This window comes from Talaromyces stipitatus, genomic scaffold (assembly GCF_000003125.1).
Source record: "Talaromyces stipitatus ATCC 10500 scf_1105507295487 genomic scaffold, whole genome shotgun sequence".
NCBI classification, from domain to species: domain Eukaryota; kingdom Fungi; phylum Ascomycota; class Eurotiomycetes; order Eurotiales; family Trichocomaceae; genus Talaromyces; species Talaromyces stipitatus.
In genome coordinates this window covers 669975-687693 of record NW_002990120.1, presented here as the reverse complement: position 1 = coordinate 687693, position 17719 = coordinate 669975, and the positions used below count along the sequence as shown (strand labels likewise).

Here is a 17719-nt window from a genome sequence, read left to right as displayed (position 1 = left end):
ATAAATCTTAATCTTGTGTTAAATTTGAACCCCTTCATCTAATAACAATAATATTCATCTCATCAAAAACCAACTTTCTATCTATCATGAAAGGGGCAGATAAAAAAACACACACAAACATAACACTCAATGCAAGAAAAAAAAAAGTAAACTCGTCTCAATTCTTTTTTATCGCATGACAAGCCCACAAAGCGGGATTTGAAAGAGAAATACTATATACCAAAGAGAGTGGATTAGACAGCGCCGGCCGCAACCATCTTCTTGCGAAGGTAGTTTTTGTATTCTCCGATAGAGCCATCCCATCGACGGACAGTCTTGTGTTCGCAGACCAAGATGTCTTTTGCGATTTTATCGAGGAGTCTATTTAAATGTTTCCGTCAGTTATGATTGTATTTTGTAGGATATGAAAACACAAAAGGGGGGAGCGCGCACCGAAAATCGTGAGAAACAACCACAACACCACCATTAAACGCATTAATAGCATCCGCAAGACTGTCAATGGTAGGAATATCAAGACCGTTCGTAGGTTCGTCCAGTAGAAGCATATTTGGCGCCTCGATAGCGAGTAAAGCAAAGACAATACGACTCTTTTGTCCCTCGGACAATGTACCCATCAACGCGGTTTGGGATTCACCGCTCAATCCGTAGCGACCGAGTTGCTGACGCCAGTATTGGTAATCCTGGCTCGTTTCGCTGAATTTATCGCGTACAAACTCGAGGGCGGATTTGGTGAGGTCAAGTTGTTCGGCGGAATGTTGGCTGTAAAGACCCAATTTCAAGTGAGTGTGGCGAGTGACCCGGCCACTGTTGGGGCTCAGTTTGCCGGTCATTAGGCGGAGGAGCGTGGATTTACCAACACCGTTGGGTCCGACGAGGGCCGTCCGGGAGTCCATGTCCACACCGAGATCCAAATTTTCGTACAGGGTGTCTTCGGGTTTTCCAGAGTAGGAGAAAGTCACGTCATCAAAGGACAGGACGGGAGGAGGGAGCTTCTCAACATCGGCGAAACGGAAAGAAAATACTCTGTCGGGAATGACGGGCTGAATGAATCCATCGGCCTCCATCTTATCCAAAATCTTTTGACGGGACTTTGCTTGACGCACCAAGTTGGCATATGTACCAGCAGAAGCAATGAATTTCTTGATGTGAGCAATTTCTTCTTGCTGTTTGTTGTATGCCTTCATCTGGTTGGTTTCCTGCTCACTCCTGGTCTTGTGGTAGGAATCGTAGTTACCACCGTAGTACAGGAGCTGCTTCATACGCATATCGATCATGTTTGTGCAGACACCGTTCAAGAAATCCATAGAGTGAGAAACCAAGACAAGTGTGCGTTCCCATTTTTTGAGGTATTCTTCCAACCACACACAGGCTTCAAGATCCAAATGAGCGGTAGGGTCGTCGAGCAACAACAAAGAAGGCTTGACGAAAAGAGCCTTAGCCAAAGCAACTCGCATTCTCCAGCCACCAGACATGTCTTTTGTTTTCTTGTGAATAGTGATGCTGTTGAATCCTAGACCGGTCAAGATCAAGGAGGCACGGGTGTGGAAAGTCGATGGGTCCATATTTTCCATGCGCTAAGACAAGTTAGTCCTCTAAGATCAGGTCTATGCAGGAATCAAGGGCTTACCTCGTATAAATCTTCCAGAACAGGATCTTCAGGACCGTTCTTCTCAAGAATATCTTCAGCCAATTTCTCCATACGCTCCATCTCATTCTCGGCTTCCTTCACAACCCATTCCAAGGCACCGAGATCGCTAGGTGGTGCACCCTCGTTCAAGAGGTAAATATCAATATGGTCGGGAATGGGAAACTCGCGCTTGTCGATAGCCTTCAAAAGTGTAGATTTACCACAACCGTTCTCACCCAACAAACCATAACGTCGGGCATAGTTGAGTTCGAGAGTACTGTCATTAAACAGAACCTTACCGTGAAACACCAATGAAGCCGAAGTAATCTTCACGTCTCGGGAAGAAGCCATCGAGGCCAACACACCAGTCGTGACTCGGTCAGAGAGACCGTGCTTGTCCATTTGTGCCGTCAACTTGTCGACTTCCTTCATCTTATCGGCAGTGGTGGCAGGCTCATCGCCGGTTGGGATAGCATCTCCATCACCATCTTGCAATTCGGGAGTCTCATCTCCCTCAGCCTTGGCCTTGGCGGCCTTTTTAGCGGCGAGTTTGGAGACTTTTTTGTCACCACCGTCGGCGGCACGTTTGGCCTGACGGGCAGCCTTGGATGCAGAAACCATTTTGATGAGACGATAACTTCTGGTGTGGTGGAATATGAGATGATCCGTCTAGTAGAGGATAAAGTTCTTCTATGGCGAGAAAAAATCGTCGTGGGGTACAGCCCTGCTTATCGATTAGGGAAAAGAGGCCCGAAACAAGAATGCCCCGCTAATCGAAGGTGAACGAACACAAACAAAGAGATAGGAAGAAAAGACAAGGGTATCACAGAGGAAAAGAGGAAAGAGGAAAGAAAAATATAAGAGAGTCTCTGTCAGTGAAGCAGAACTGTCTATATCTTTCGACAACTACAGAAGTTGATAGTTGTTTGTTGGGTGAGTGAGTTGTACGTAGTGTGTGTCAGTAGGAGAGACCAAGTAAATCTCTGAAATTTTGTGGTGGGGTGCCCCTCGCTCGCTGATTGGCCCATACACGCCGCCGCGGGCACGTGAAGTGGCAAGGCTGGCTTGCTGCGTGTGAGTGCCTGAGAACATCGATTCAGTTGAACAAAATATATCATTGACGCTGCTATGCAATGCTTGTATGCTGTATGCTAAAAGAGAAATATGAATATGTACAATTTTGATTTTTAATCAATATCATCATCATTATGCAGTTGTCGCATCATATACGATCACTCAGCTCTTCCAGAAAAAGTCTCTCCTCGGGCGTCAAATACAAATGACTTGGTATATGGACGGTGCCCCGTCTAATGATTATCCGAGGCTGGTCGAGCGAGCCTTCGCTATGACTTGGCGATGTTAGGGACACGTTCTTCTCCAGATCTGCACCCTGGGCATCCCCAGGCTCATCCTCGGTGACCTTGCCACGCGTGCCGGAGGGAGGTAGATCTTCTGGTGACCACCAGTACTGGGGAAATTTGCGCTGAAAATTATTGATAAGCAACGCTACAATCAGCATAAGAACTGACCCGAGCAGCATCATGGGTATCAACAGCCATCCCAGCGCTAACGAGTCATCACTGACAACGGCTAACAGCGCTGTTGCGCCGGCAGGTGGGTGAACGGTTTTGGTCAAGGCCATCAGCGCCGTGGCAATGGCACAGGATAAGGCACCGCCTATCCACCGGATGGATTCAAACTGCGGGCTCAGGGCAAACAGTTTGCAGATTCCGACGCCGACTGCACTGGCAATAAATTGGCCGATGACTGCATTTCGTGGCTGCGCCAATGGCGATTCGATAGAATAGAATTGCAGAACAGACCCGGCGCCCTAACATGGATGTTACTCGTCAGACAGCCTATCAAAGAAACAATCTTTGCTGATACATACAAAACTAGCGATGATGATAGGCGCATGATGCTGTTGAAATATCGATACTTGCTTCGTCACCAACTCGATAACAATGAGACCGAGGAAGATGCCGAGAAAAGCCCACGCAGTCATGATCAGATTCCCAATAGGCTTGAGTGGTCCTTTCCTGTGGCCGAGAAAATAGGAAATTGGATACGGCAGTATATGCCATGGCGGACAAGGTACCAACGGATTCAGCCATTTGTCGATATCAAAGTGCCAGGCTTCGGGATCAAAGAGCCTCATGTTGCTTGGTTGCGCTCTCTGGTTGGTAGTGCTGGATGTGTCATCTCAAGTAAAAGGAAAAAGAAGATTCCAGACCAAGACAGCCTTTATAGAACATCCACCCAGCCAGCGTTGACCTTGTGAGTGAGTTTTGCATCGCTATCAACCATCTCCGCGGACTGGCGGTAATTCGGCAGAGTGAAAAGACTGCGAAGAAGAGACACAAAAGAGAAAATGAGGTTCCTGCCTCAGGTTCGCCATGCCGGGCCACTCACAGAAGTTGGTGTTGGGTAATGAAAACCCGGATGCGGTATAGTCGCTGCCTGAGGAACACACAATGGGAGGATCACGTAATCTAACTACAGTAGCTAACTTAACATAGTAACTATCATAGTTAGTTAATATAGGCTTACACTATATGTTCAGAACGATGAATACATAGTTCCAGTCAATACACATACTGAATATGTATCAGTCAGTAGTTGAGTCATCTTTTCTCTTCATAGCATAGTGATACGGATGGTGAGGAATAATCCGGGGAAACAGGCTAACCCGAGAGAGTAGTACTTCTAGACTGGTGGCGGCCTTAGCGCCTGGATGATCTCCCGTGACTCAGCAATGACGCACACACGTGAACTTTTCTATTCCTTTTCGGTTAAGACTACAGAGTATGTATTTACACATCCAACGTTCGGCCCGACTTGGAGCTCTCTCTGGCCAGCTCAATCAATCGGATAACCTGGCTGGCCTCATATCCACTGGCCGGAAGCTCACTCTCTCCTGCCAATGCTCGTGCAAGCTTGCGATAGTATTCCACCCATGTTGGTCCCTCGACAGTGGGCACTTTTTCCGCAGATGGCTTTCCATTCTGGTCGATGGTGGTGAGGACTCCTAAATGACGGCATGTGTGTTAGCTCAAATCTCCTCCTGGGTGTTTGCTCTTTCTTTCTCTTCCTAGGAAGAAGAGCATACCATATCGATCACTCGGCTCAAGGCCATATCCGCTATCACCCGGTCGGAGTCCAGCTTTCAACTGTTCCTCTTGGATATCCACATGGAACTTCCTGAAACTACCCTTGTCACCCCTCACCCAGAATCGGAGCTGTTTCTCTTCCGGGCTCACAACACCAGCTTTGGCAGTCACCAACAACCCCTTGTCATAATGCAGCAGGGCCGTGAACGAGTCTTCCAGTCCAGTGGGGTTGTTCGCGCGCTGACTGCCGACAAATCCTGTAATGCGTTGAGGTAGTCCGAAAAGATGCACCGCTTGATCTAGCAGGTGTGCTCCGAGGTCATAGATTGCTCCAGTATATGGAACACCTTGGAGCTTCCAGGCTGTGGAATTGGGGGCAATCTCAGGACGGTGGCGGTCAAAGTGTGTTTCGTATTCTACCACTCGGCCCAGGGAGCCGTTCTTGACAAGTTTTGAGAGGGTCACGTAATCGGCATCGTAGCGGCGGTCTATCCACGTTCAGTCACGTTCTGCCGACATCGCGACATCACGACATCACATCATTGATGACCAAAGAGGCTGTACTTACTCTGATAAACGGCCAGTAATTTGTTATTCTTCTGAGCGACAGCTACCAACTCCTCCGCCTCCTTGTACGTAGGAACAAACGGCTTCTCAACCACAACTATTCTTATCAGCAACATTCACTAGATCAGAGCTGGATCTACTTACCGTGCTTCCCAGCCTCCAACGCCTTCTTCGTCAACTCAAAGTGCCCATCCGGCGGAGTCGTAATGACAATAACATCAACATTCGCATCCTTCACAAGCTCATCCGCACTGCGGTACGATTTGATCCCGGGATGATCTTTTTCTGCATCATTCTCCGGTGTGGGATTGCGCTGCACAATGGCGTATAACTTCAATTCGGGGACGGATTGGATGAATGGTAGATGAAATATCTTTGCGCTGAAGCCGTATCCTATCAGGCCGACGTTCCACGTTTTTGTGACCATTGTTGCGATTGCTTTACTACTCGATGGATTTATATTTAAGAAGAGAATTTCCGGGTGCTTTTGGTGAAGCGATCTGCTTTATTTATACCAGTGTGATGATATCTCTTGTGGTTGTCGGTTTTTTGCTCTTCCGAACGCGGGGCAGCTCAACCCGAAGCTTAATCATCCCTATGACGCTGTGGGGTCGCCGCCAGGTCTTCAGGGTTCAATTGGAGAACGTATCATTATTTTGCACCATGAGATTTTCAAATGCTGGATGATTATTAATAATATGGAAATACGCGAGCAATTGACACCCCTGGAGATTTCATACTTGTCGATCATGCATCCCTGTTCTGATCCATCTAGAGCTTCGAGAACCCTGCCAATCCCCCCTACTATAAAGAAAAACGTACCCAGACTTTTGCTTTTCGCACTTCTGACATATATGTGCGCAGTCCTAAAAGACTTCCATCTTGGTGGCTTTTTGTCGGACGATTTGTCACGGCAATTTCTACGCTGAGAACTTGGCATGGCAGTCCAGTGGCGTCACTTAGACGAGCGTTTGCTGCCCTTGGTAGTCCTCGATTTTACATTATGCCTCTCGATACCCGAAGGGATCTCGAGCAACTACGAGATCTTTACTTTGGCGAAGATCCGCATTGCCCTAAGGTCTCTATGGTGCATTTGTCCACCGAAGTCGTTACAAAGCGTATGCTTGTTTGTCTCCATAAACTTAGCCGCTTCCACAGCCGTTGGGACAATTCTACCTAGAGAGGAATGTGAAGCTCACAGTGCTATTATTGCTAGTATTGGATATAAAATATGCCCAACGGTGCAGGGGCAAATTGCGCTGCATACATTGTGTGTGGTTCTACAATGAATATAGCAGATTTCGGAACACGGAGGAACTCGATGCTTATAAAAAAAGAGCGAATCCTGTAACTTCATGCGGGATCAGCCTCTGTTTGTGTCCCGTGCCTTCGTAAATAAGCACCGCCTCGCTTATGGCACAGATCTACAATTATCCCGGGGCGTAGGGAGATATCTACACCTCACCACCGCCCACCTCGATAGTTTCTAGTCTTTAGTCATATTATTAGGAACCAATATTATCGGCTCATTTGCAGCTTCTCGGATTAGCTGGTCTATCGTTATTATCTGCGTAATAACCTAGACGAACCGACAGTTTCTCTCGTCTATCAGAGCACAGGTTGAAGGTGCCGGAAAATGGTGCTGTAGCGGATGTGCAAACTTCTACAAGAGAGAGAACAGATTTCATATGAAGGAGGAAACCGACAAGCCGCTATTACGCAGGGAAGAAACAGAGCACTCGATCTGTAGGTGGTGCCAAGCTCAAGCCTCTAAGGTGGAATTTACCTCTTCTATCTGTTGAAAAAGTTGGGCTGACAAGTGCCTGTAGACAGACATATGGGAGCGCGCCGGTCTGTTTACTTTCTCATACAAATGCACCTCGAACGCTATTCCTCTCTGTGCATCCTGTCATGGAGAGTTTGATCTGTCTATCGACCCTGGATACGTCTTTTTTCCCCACCGACCTCAAGTTCTTCATTGATTTCGAATTGAAAGATCGTAAACGGCAGTTCCTCAAATCTCCAGGTCGATCAGAACAGGCGTGCATGATCGACAAGTAGGAGATCTCCAAGGGCGTCAATTGCCTCGCATGTTTCCATATTATTTACAGTGGAACCTGGCTATAACAAACTGAAGACCTGTCACGATCTTAAGTCAAAAACAAAGAAACGAGGCATAAATGGCACTCCAAAATATTAATCTATCTTAGTTTTAATAATTAGAATGCTCTCTAGTTCCATATTAGAGCAATCAAATCTGAGATTGGTTTAGATATGGAGAGCGCTTCCTTTCGTTACAACTAGGTTCTACTGTAGTAATCATCCCGAATTAAAAAATTTCAGGGATTGTACTTGTTCTGACTGACTTGACAAGTCTATGAAGCAATCTAGCCAGTCAAAGGAATACCATAATGACTGGGAAGCATGCTTTAAATGATCATTAAACGCATATTAGTTGAGACTATGAACTCTCCAAACTTAACCCATTCATTGATATACCATATTGAGATTCCATCCCATCTTTATGAATACCTTTCAGTAGCTTTGTCAAGATTCCTTGTAAGAAGATGGTTGATCTGGCCGCTCATTGGCTGCGACGCTTGTAGTATATAGATTGATTATGATTGGCCCATCGGATATCTGGCATGCTGCAAGCATCTTGGCCAACGCATCACCCTTTCTTACCCTGTTCTTCTTCTTGAAACGGCAGCTATGTTGCTTACTGCTGGCAACTTGTGAGGGACTTTAAATATTTACAGATTTTTTATATAGCAGACTAAACACTGGCTGTTGGTCCGAATCACATGTATGTGATCCACAACTCCACTGATGACGTTCCAGGCAAGATAGGCCGAGTATTGACTCAATACAGAATCCAATATCATAGTTTCTCCGGCCAGAAGATATATTGTCAGTAGATAGCCATCATGGCGTCGCCCCCTTGGTACCGAATCCCGGGCTCTCATAAGACTGGGAGAACAGCGAAACTCACCATTTCACGTATATATCGATTCATCATCCAAATACTGATATCAGTCCTCTTCCTACCATTGGACACTTTCATCTTCTTTGTCGCGGCTTTCCTCAACCATTTTCACTTTTTCCACCATCAGCAGAGACATAATCGACAACTTCTCTTACAAAACCCGCGCTTCTACCCCAAGACAATTCTCATCACCGGCATCAATACACCACACGGCCTCAAACTAGCACGCCAATTCCACTACGGCGGTCATCGAGTCATTGGCACCGATGTGGGATTATCATACTTTCGATCTGGTGGCAGCATGTCTAATACAATTTTCGCCTATTACTCCCTATCCGGTAGTAAATCTCAATATGTTTCCAACTTGACTGACATTATTCACCGGGAGAAAGTCGACTTGTGGATTCCATATTCCAGCGACATTACTCCTGTTGAGGATGCAATGGCCAAAGGTACGATTGAAAGTCGGACGAGTTGCAAATGTCTTCATCTGAACGTTGACTATGCGACTCTCTTCGGTCAACATGATGCCTTTCTACAGCATGCGGAAGAGAGAGGGTTGCCTGTTGTTGAGAAACACACTGTTCACTCTCGTGATTCGGTCCATCGTATCTTGAACCGTTCACCGAATAAAGCCTACCTCATTCACAAAATGTCCAAGGGTTCTCTGCGGGACGCCGTTGCCCTACCTAAAAGTACACCTAGCCACACATATGCGCAGGTCAGCATTATTGCTATTTCAAAAGACAACCCCTGGGTCCTCAAACAGCGCGCTCGACAAGGCAATTACTGGGCAGATCTCGTCCTCGTCCGAGGGCGTGTCAAAGCCATCAAAATTCGTTCTTCGCGTCCTCAAAAAGACTCAAGGATAGAACCCGGATTATACGAGATCATTAGACGTCTAATGGACAATTTTGCGGAAAAGGCGGGACCTCAGATCAGTGGACATTTATCAATAAAAGTCATGGTTGATGAAGAGTTCGCTCCCAATTCGGTATGCTATACGGTATATATTGGTGGCTGCCGGCAAGGAAGCAGTGCCGTTTCGGCTTTGCTGGATGATCCTCCGTCGAATTTGTACACCTCCTACCTGGAAATGTTATCTCCAGAAGCCAACGAAAGCGTTGACTCCAGCATTGAGCCACAAGCATATAACAAGTCTGGACGCCCTCAGAAAGAGTCCAATTACTCGGCTGCCTTGAATCGCATACATATTCCCATCTCGCCGGTGGTATATGCGGCTGGGAGGCTCTGGGAGCAGACGCAGCAGCTCCAACATTCAGCCTTGAGTTATGTCCCTTTTGGTCATCGACTACAAAAGTATACACCGTTGGAGGGTAGTGGATTCTCTGTATTTGATCCACTTCCCTGGTGGTGGCATTATCATGTCAGTCAGCCGGTGAACTGTATGCTGTCATTGTTCGACAGTGATGTCGAGACTCAGTGAAGCCTGCAAATGTATCCTTCAATGAGTCAGGCCGCCTAATGAGATACGACTTATGAAGCGACGTACATAGAGAATAAAATAATGAAAGTAAGTATGCGAACGTGGCTATAAGGTTGAATGTTTCATTCCGTTTTATATACCGTATTAAATACAGGTATTGTAATCATGTATCCGGCAAGTTCCAGCCGGCATTTAAAAATAGCACGGTAAATAGCTTTTCACCAATCGGATAGCTTTACGCACCAATCAATGACGAGTCAACTGCACAGCCACTAAAGATAATACATACTCCATACATATACGGTATTGTCACGTATTCCACTGATTCAGCTGTTTGGCTTTTTTGGTTTCCAGGCTGACCACGGATTAAGTGGATACTCTTCTGTCAGTGTCGCGGACTGTTTGTTCATTATTCTGTTCTGCCTACGTCTTCTACTTTGACGAACACATCCTCTATTTTCCTTCTTTACTATTGTTTTTGTATATTGGCATTATTGCTTGTTGTAGGATACGACTACATTGATCTGCTGGTTTTGTCCATATTGCATTCGACGATACATAACGTCCCGGAAGAGACAAGGCGGAGCGCATACAGACATCGTCAATCTATTAATCCGACTCACAGAATAGAAGAAAACAGCTCTTCTCTCATTCAACAAATTAAATAAAGCCACGGCCAGGCCCTATCTTTCTTCTTTTTCGTTTTTCACTACTTCATTCCTGCTTTGTCTGAAGCTATCCCCACCAGCACAAGATGCCACTTCCAAATCTACGAATGCCATCAACGAGTCCAGCCCGTATCAAAAATTTAATACACGGCGCTCAAGCCGTTCTCATTTTCTTTGCATGGGTACTTACGATTGCTGTGTTTACAAAATCAGGCGGTATCGATGGCCGGACTGGGTGGTATTTCGGCATCGTAAGTTGACATCCACCTTTTTCCAGTCCAGGATAAAATCATTAATCATTGATTAACTAGTGCTGGCTATCTATCCCTGCTCTGATCTATCTCGTCGCTGTGCCGACGTTTCCCCGTGCGCGACGCTTTGGTAATGTCTACGCTTTTGCTACGGTTGACGCATTGATGATTATATTATGGTTCAGTGGATGGGTCGCTGTCGCTTCATATGTCGCCGAGGGCAAGAGTAAAGGCGAAAAAGATCAGAAAGATGCCAAGGACAAAAAGTCCGGTTGTGATGCTTTTGCCTATGGAAGTGCATCCAAGTGCAACGTCAGCACTGCAACAGTGATTTTTGGAGTTGTCATTTTGTAAGTTATCTCCCTTCCCTTGGGGATTTTCTTTGCCAGAACTAATGCGAATAGCCTCCTATTTATTTCTACTGCATACTTCTCCTTCCGAAATGTGGCCTATTTCCGCCGCACAGGAACAATGCCCGACGCCGTCTCGGACCCAACTTTCGACGCCCAAACCAAGGCGGCCTTCTCTTCAAACCCAGCGCACGATTTTGAAGAAGAGGACGAACTCCGACCTGGACGCGGCGGTGGTCTCGGCGGCGAGGGTCCCTCTCATTATGGCCAGGACCGCGATGAAGATTATGCTTTGCTTCAACAGAGTGAAGCTGATGAACTTGGCGGATCGCATCACGGAGGCGTGCAAGGTGCATATGACCCTACCTCAACACATGGAGGGTCGGTAATGCATGATTACGACACAAGTTACAACAGCGGCTATACCTCGCGGTTTGAGGAGAATACTACTGGTGGTTATAGGGATACTAGTTATCATTCTGCCACTGAATACGGTCGATGATTTTGAACGCGTTTCATCTTTCACGAAGGCATGCCACATTTTCTGTTGATTTTTTCGCGATTGATTGTCAGTCAACGCATGGAATGTTTTGTATTTCCAACGCCATACCCGGTTTTGAGATCTCTTATATTTGTATGTTTTGGGGATTTTGTATTCTTATGATGGCGTTTATATCTCAGCATGTTTGCCACTTTTCCTGAAGTTCTGTTTCATTAGATATGCCTCCACTTCGGATAAAAAGTATATAACCTTTTATTTTCATGTATAGATAAGTTAAAATGCTCCTCACACTCCAATGTAATTGCTGCCTGAGGCGCAATTCCAAAATATTCTGCCACCGCCTTTTCTCCGCGGACTATTGATTAAGGACAGCTAAGTCAGTCTTTTACACTACTGCACCGGACGATACTGAAAAGCAGTTCTTGTTAAAACGATCATTTTCTCAGAGTTAATTGTGAGAAACATTGTGTATTATTCTTGAGAGCTCAGAAAGTGGGTAATCCTCTGCAACCTCAAGTATACCTTACTAATGCACATATCAGATCAAAATGACTTCCGATATAGACAGCTACACACAATACGGCCTCTACCTAGATCCAACAACAAAAAGCATCTCTCTCCCCAGCACAGAAGGCCAAACGCCCGCACAAATCGAAGCCATCAATGCCGAACTCCAACAATTAAACACCCTACACCGTGCCTTGATTGGACTGGACTCACCTAACGTCCCTCCACCACCTCTCCCCATCAACCCAAAACGAAGTGCACAGATCACCAAGTTACGCGACACCGCGAACACAGCATTCCGCAAATCGAATTATGCCGAAGCAATCAAGTTATATGGTTACGCTATCGATATGGCGATTAGTCGACCGGCCTGGGAACCTGTGAATCTTGTCCGGGACGAATTGTCGGGGTTATATGCGAATCGTGCGCAGGCGTACATGTCTCAACAGTCCTGGCCAGAGGGTTGGATTGATTCGAAATGTAGCGCGGAGTGCAAACCTATTGGCAACGTCAAGGCATGGTGGCGTGGTGGGAAGTGTTTGGTTGAGATGGGACGGTGGGATGAGGCTCGCGCTTGGGTTGAGCAGGCCTTGGGAATTGAAGGGCCGGCTAGTGAGGGTGGGAAGGAGCTGGTTGCGCTGTTGGCGGAGGTGGAGGAGGGAAGCAAGAGGGCTTAATCATCGTTCATTGTCTGTTTCTATTTCTGTTCGGGCTGTTGTGAGTGACAGTGGTAGATATCATTGCGGCGTCCTGGAGTTATCCCAAGATTGGTACGTGCGAGCCATCAATTGAAGATATGACGGTTACGTACTCTCTAATAAGCGTTATCCTTGATAATAAGAAATTGTATGAAGCTTTATCCTATCTTCAGACTTTGACACATAGGATAACGGCGACATCAGACGATGAAGCGAATTCGCAGTAATTCCTTGACACATCATTGGCCCGTGACAGTATATCTCCAATTCATATTGTCAAAGCATCGCATCCAAAGTCTCGAACAGTTAACAAGAAGCAAAGCAGGGATGCATTTCCAAATTTTGGAAGAGAATGCGATATACAATGTAAGCCTAACTGGATGTAGAAATAAAATCCCGCCCAATCAGACAGCTGGATACCCCGCTTTTTGATGCTACAGCCAACCATAGCTTGACGATAGTTATCCACACGAGCTTATCGTTATCGGAGATGCTCTGCCTGCCGTTTTGGGCCAAAGCATCGAATCGGTCCAAGAGGGGAACAGAGACCGACTTGATAAGACGAGCACAGAAGAATTGAAGCTATAAAGGAGTGTCCTTCATTCCATCTGCCTGGTTCTTCACATTGTTACAAAAGTGCATCCTTACATTCTACCTATATAACCAGGTACACTATACAATGGTTGATCGTCTCAAGCAATTGACCTTCCAGGTCAGCGCAACAGCGCCTCCTCCACACCCTTTGGATCCTTTGAGCACATCCGAAATTGACACGACTGTGGCTCTAATCCGAGAGAAATATGCGCCCATCAACTTCAATGTCGTGTCTCTCTACGAGCCTCGCAAAGCAGAGATGCTAGCATGGCTACAAAACCCAGAAAAAGCTCCACGTCCCGCTCGATGCGCAGATGTCGTCTGCATTGCACCTCAGGGCAAAGTGTACGACGGCATCGTTGATCTCAACAAGAAAGAGATTATCTCCTGGAAGTATACCCCCGGTGTTCAGCCGATTATTACCATGGAAGAACTTCAAGCGGTCGAGCATGTTGTTCGCAAGGATCCGAAAGTGATTGAACAGTGTGGAATTTTGGGTATTCCACCAGAGGATATGCATAAAGTCTATTGCGACCGTAAGTTCTACTTCTGTTCTGTTTTGACTTCGAAGTGCTAACGAGATCTAGCATGGACAATTGGCTATGATGAACGTTTCGGAAGCAATGTCCGTCTACAGCAGGCATTGATGTACTACCGTCCTCACGTCGATGACTCTCAATACGGTTATCCACTAGACTTCTGTCCTATTTATAACGCCGAGACCAAGAGCATCATCCATATTGATATCCCACCTGTGCGTCGGCCGCTCAGCAAGGCCGCACCGAACAACTATCATGTCAAGTCAGTGGAAGAAGCTGGTGGCTACCGCACGGACATCAAACCAATCCATATCACTCAACCTGAAGGCGTTTCATTCAAGATTGAAGGGCGAGTGATTGACTGGCAAAAATGGAATATCCACGTTGGCTTCAACTATCGGGAAGGTATTGTCTTGAACAATATTACCTTCAATGACAAGGGCACCATTCGTCCTATCATGTACCGTCTATCACTAGCAGAGATGGTAGTGCCATACGGTAATCCCGAACATCCTCATCAGCGCAAACACGCTTTCGATTTGGGCGAGTACGGTGGTGGCTATATGACCAACAGTCTGTCACTGGGTTGTGATTGCAAGGGTGCTATCCACTACATGGACGCTGCATTCGTGAACAGAGCAGGTGCAAGCACAGTAATCAAGAACGCTATTTGCATCCACGAGGAAGACGCAGGTATTCTATTCAAGCATACCGATTTCCGTGATGATTCCACCATTGTCACTCGTGGCCGAAAGCTTATTATCTCGCACATTTTCACTGCTGCCAACTACGAATACTGCGTGTACTGGATCTTCCACCAAGATGGCACAATCCAGTTGGATATTAAGCTTACTGGAATTCTCAACACATACTCCATCAACCCCGGTGAAGACACCCTCGGCTGGGGAACAGAAGTTTACCCCGGAGTCAACGCTCATAACCACCAACATCTCTTCTGTCTGCGTGTTGACCCGCAGATCGATGGTCAGGACAACACTGTCTTCCAAGTGGACGCCGTCCAGGGACCAGGAGAACCTGGTAGTGTCGAGAACAAGTATGGCAATGCCTTCTACGCAAAGAAGACCAAATTCACTACCCCCAAGGAGGCCATGTCAGATTACAACGGAGCGACCAGCCGAACGTGGGAGATTGCAAACACCAACAAATTGAACCCACATAGCAAGAAGCCAGTGAGTTATAAATTGGTTAGTCGTGAGGTTCCACCTCTACTTCCCAAGGCTGGTGGATTGGTATGGAAACGTGCTGGTTTTGCTCGACACGCAGTCCACGTTACAAAGTGTGAGTCTTTCCCCTTGGATTCTGACATTTGAGATACAGTTGTGCTCATTCAAACAGACGAGGATGACCAAGTCCACCCGGCCGGCCGCCATGTTCCTCAAACCTCAGGCGAGCCCTCCATGGGCTTACCCATGTGGATCGAACAAGCCGGCGACAACTGTTCCATCGACAACACCGATATCGTTCTCTGGCACACATTCGGTATTACACATTTCCCATCACCAGAGGATTTCCCCGTCATGCCTGCCGAGCCAATGACTTTGCTACTCCGACCAAGGAACTTTTTTGATCGTAATCCTGTCCTTGATGTTCCGCCTAGTTATGCTCGTGCGCCTTCACAGGTCGCTGCTGGTGCGTCTGGCTGTGGATGTAATTCTAAGCCTAAGGGTGATGGAAGCAGTGTTTTGGTTTGATGTTGACTTTCTCTGCTGAATTGATTTGGTTGTTTTGTTTTGTATATGTACATAAATTTTTTCTCATTTTAATTTTGACTTGAATTCCCAGCGTTTGAATCACATGGACTTTATCTTGATCAATCTATTTATCCAACTTCTACTGAGTAGCTACCAGCACAACGCATCCTGACTACCATTCATTAAGGTTCTCCAATACCCACTTCAGCTCCTGCACAATCAACTCCGGCTTAGTCGAGTGAATGTTATGTCCACTCTTCTCAGTACAAACCCACTTCGATTTACTTGACAACCCTAACAATCCCCTCTGCCACTTCTCATCCAATGTATCATACGTCTCAATCATCTTCGGAATTTCCTTCTCTCTTCCTCCGTGGCATTCCGACGACTCAGCATCCTCTCAAAATCTCGAGATGTCTCACCCTTGAGAACACTCACCGGTCTATCACCAAGCAAAGGGGCATTCCGTTGAGAGCGGTCCAGTTGCTTCTTCAACGTCAGCACAGATCCGCTTTCAATATACCTAGCAGCCTCCGCAACCACTACCCTAGCATGTTCCTTTTCTTCATCCTCTTTCTCTCGCTTTTTCACACTCATCAACTCCCGCCATTCATCATCAGCCAACAACCTATGCCCCGATGTTATCCCCAGAACGTCAAAAACATCAAGTCCGTCGACCACAGAGTCAACATATGGCGCAGGCCACAGCCCTTCAACCGTATTCAATTCCTGATCCACATCCACAAAGATCATGCCACTTATATCATTAGGCCGTAAATGTAGGAATTCCCGCGCCATAATACCGCCATAAGAATGGGAAGTCAGCACATCGCGGCGATCAGCTGTCTGAAGCAGATCGTTGAGTTATGTTGCTATATCCGCGGCAGTCACTTTGTCGGCAATCGTAGCGTTATTATATATACTGAGCCATGGCCGCCGCGATCATAGAGAAGGATACGAACGAATAGCGTAGCGAGTCGCTTTACAGCTGCCCATTCTGAGGCGTGCGAATCAAGTCCCGGAATTATTATGATTAGACGCTGGGCTGATTGTATCGTTAGGACCGGATATTCGTAGGTGAAGAGTATAGTTTAGGCCGAGAGAAATGAAGCCCGTTTTGGGGGTTGTTCACATAGATTTGTTAATTCATCCTCGGACATATTATATTTTATTTCGGATTGTTCCAGTGATGAACAAATTTAAGAGGATATTTTTGATTAATTCTGATACCGGTCTCATGTTGCAATCCAACATATCAGCTAAGAATGCACTTAATTTTTAGCTCAGTAAGTGTTGGTTTACCTTCGTTAGATCGCAAGATCTAAGAAGGACAGCTAATCCAACAAGCTGATTGAGCCAGTAATACTGAATTCCTAATATTGCGACTAATCCTAAGAACTAGGGGGATGCGGGTGGTGAGATGTAGTTACCCTCCGTACGCTATAGCGCACGGATAAACTATATCCCATTCCCGCGCCGAGATAGGTAAGATTGCTATACCGACAGTAAGATTATCTGAATTCTAATATAAATTTAGGAACCTCTTTATGATGATGACCGAGCTAATACTATTGTATTGGGTAAATGAATTGTCCATAAGAATCTGTACATAGATATAGACATAATTCTGAAGTCGAGCAAGGGTTTGACGCCATAATTGATACGCAAATCACGCCACTTGGGCCTTGCTCGAAGCACAATAAACATTTGACTTTCCCTGTGGATAGATAACCAAGTTAGCTAAGACGATAAGACAAATAAAGCACAGTGGGAATTGATACGACGAGGAGTCTGATGAAGACAAACCACTTAGGGCAAACCCAACCAAGCCCTAAGACCCTGGAACCTTAACCCGAAACATCTTCATTATGGCTATAGTACGCTAGTCTCAAAACAGTACTCTGTTGAATGAAGCCATACATCCATCTGCCAGAGGTATACTTGGATAGTTCGTCTTTGGAGTCTTTGAGCGAATGGTGAGCGGTTCCTGGCATCTCCCCGACCTGTTTTGGTCCATATCCATGCAAGGATAAAAGTCGAGAGCGAAAGAAGTTTCGGACTCGCATATTATGGAGAGCTTCTTTCTTTTCTTTTTCTTTTTCTTTCCCTTTCAAATACTGCAATGACACAGAATCGGCATGTTCTTAAGATGGATTATATC

General features: G+C 46.2%; 8 protein-coding genes across 8 annotated transcripts; 4 read left to right on the top strand and 4 right to left on the bottom strand.

Moving 5' to 3' along the window:
• Nucleotide 1: 1 nt before the first annotated feature.
• On the bottom strand, nt 2-2248 carry TSTA_054570 (ribosome biogenesis ABC transporter Arb1, putative; the record flags this gene model as incomplete). The annotated part of the gene is made up of 3 exons (XM_002487011.1): nt 2-360; nt 433-1574; nt 1628-2248. 3 exons carry the CDS (start codon nt 2246-2248, stop codon nt 234-236), a joined length of 1890 nt encoding a protein of 629 aa, XP_002487056.1. The 3' UTR covers nt 2-233.
• A 552-nt stretch (nt 2249-2800) lies between these two features.
• On the bottom strand, nt 2801-4031 carry TSTA_054560 (HPP family protein). The gene is made up of 2 exons (XM_002487010.1): nt 3519-4031; nt 2801-3458 (listed from the first exon to the last, which is right to left on the bottom strand). Exons 1-2 carry the CDS (start codon nt 3783-3785, stop codon nt 2850-2852), a joined length of 876 nt encoding a protein of 291 aa, XP_002487055.1. The 5' UTR covers nt 3786-4031; the 3' UTR covers nt 2801-2849.
• Nucleotides 4032-4375: 344 nt separating this feature from the next.
• TSTA_054550 (NAD binding Rossmann fold oxidoreductase, putative) lies at nt 4376-5847 on the bottom strand. The gene is made up of 4 exons (XM_002487009.1): nt 5449-5847; nt 5306-5401; nt 4737-5225; nt 4376-4655 (listed from the first exon to the last, which is right to left on the bottom strand). The coding sequence occupies exons 1-4, from the start codon at nt 5729-5731 to the stop codon at nt 4441-4443; spliced, it is 1083 nt and encodes a 360-aa protein (XP_002487054.1). The 5' UTR covers nt 5732-5847; the 3' UTR covers nt 4376-4440.
• A 2384-nt stretch (nt 5848-8231) lies between these two features.
• TSTA_054540 (uncharacterized protein) lies at nt 8232-9849 on the top strand (the record flags this gene model as incomplete). The annotated part of the gene is made up of 2 exons (XM_002487008.1): nt 8232-8304; nt 8341-9849. 2 exons carry the CDS (start codon nt 8232-8234, stop codon nt 9735-9737), a joined length of 1470 nt encoding a protein of 489 aa, XP_002487053.1. The 3' UTR covers nt 9738-9849.
• A 642-nt stretch (nt 9850-10491) lies between these two features.
• On the top strand, nt 10492-11712 carry TSTA_054530 (uncharacterized protein; the record flags this gene model as incomplete). Its single annotated transcript, XM_002487007.1, has 3 exons — nt 10492-10656; nt 10717-11006; nt 11061-11712. The coding sequence occupies 3 exons, from the start codon at nt 10492-10494 to the stop codon at nt 11506-11508; spliced, it is 903 nt and encodes a 300-aa protein (XP_002487052.1). The 3' UTR covers nt 11509-11712.
• Nucleotides 11713-11900: 188 nt separating this feature from the next.
• On the top strand, nt 11901-12692 carry TSTA_054520 (uncharacterized protein; the record flags this gene model as incomplete). The annotated part of the gene is made up of 2 exons (XM_002487006.1): nt 11901-12000; nt 12051-12692. Exon 2 carries the CDS (start codon nt 12057-12059, stop codon nt 12690-12692), a length of 636 nt encoding a protein of 211 aa, XP_002487051.1. The 5' UTR covers nt 11901-12000; nt 12051-12056.
• A 700-nt stretch (nt 12693-13392) lies between these two features.
• Nucleotides 13393-15908, top strand: TSTA_054510 (peroxisomal copper amine oxidase; the record flags this gene model as incomplete). The annotated part of the gene is made up of 3 exons (XM_002487005.1): nt 13393-13843; nt 13895-15145; nt 15203-15908. The coding sequence occupies 3 exons, from the start codon at nt 13393-13395 to the stop codon at nt 15556-15558; spliced, it is 2058 nt and encodes a 685-aa protein (XP_002487050.1). The 3' UTR covers nt 15559-15908.
• TSTA_054500 (uncharacterized protein) lies at nt 15731-16356 on the bottom strand (the record flags this gene model as incomplete). The annotated part of the gene is made up of 2 exons (XM_002487004.1): nt 15731-15957; nt 15981-16356. 2 exons carry the CDS (start codon nt 16354-16356, stop codon nt 15731-15733), a joined length of 603 nt encoding a protein of 200 aa, XP_002487049.1.
• Nucleotides 16357-17719: the final 1363 nt, after the last annotated feature.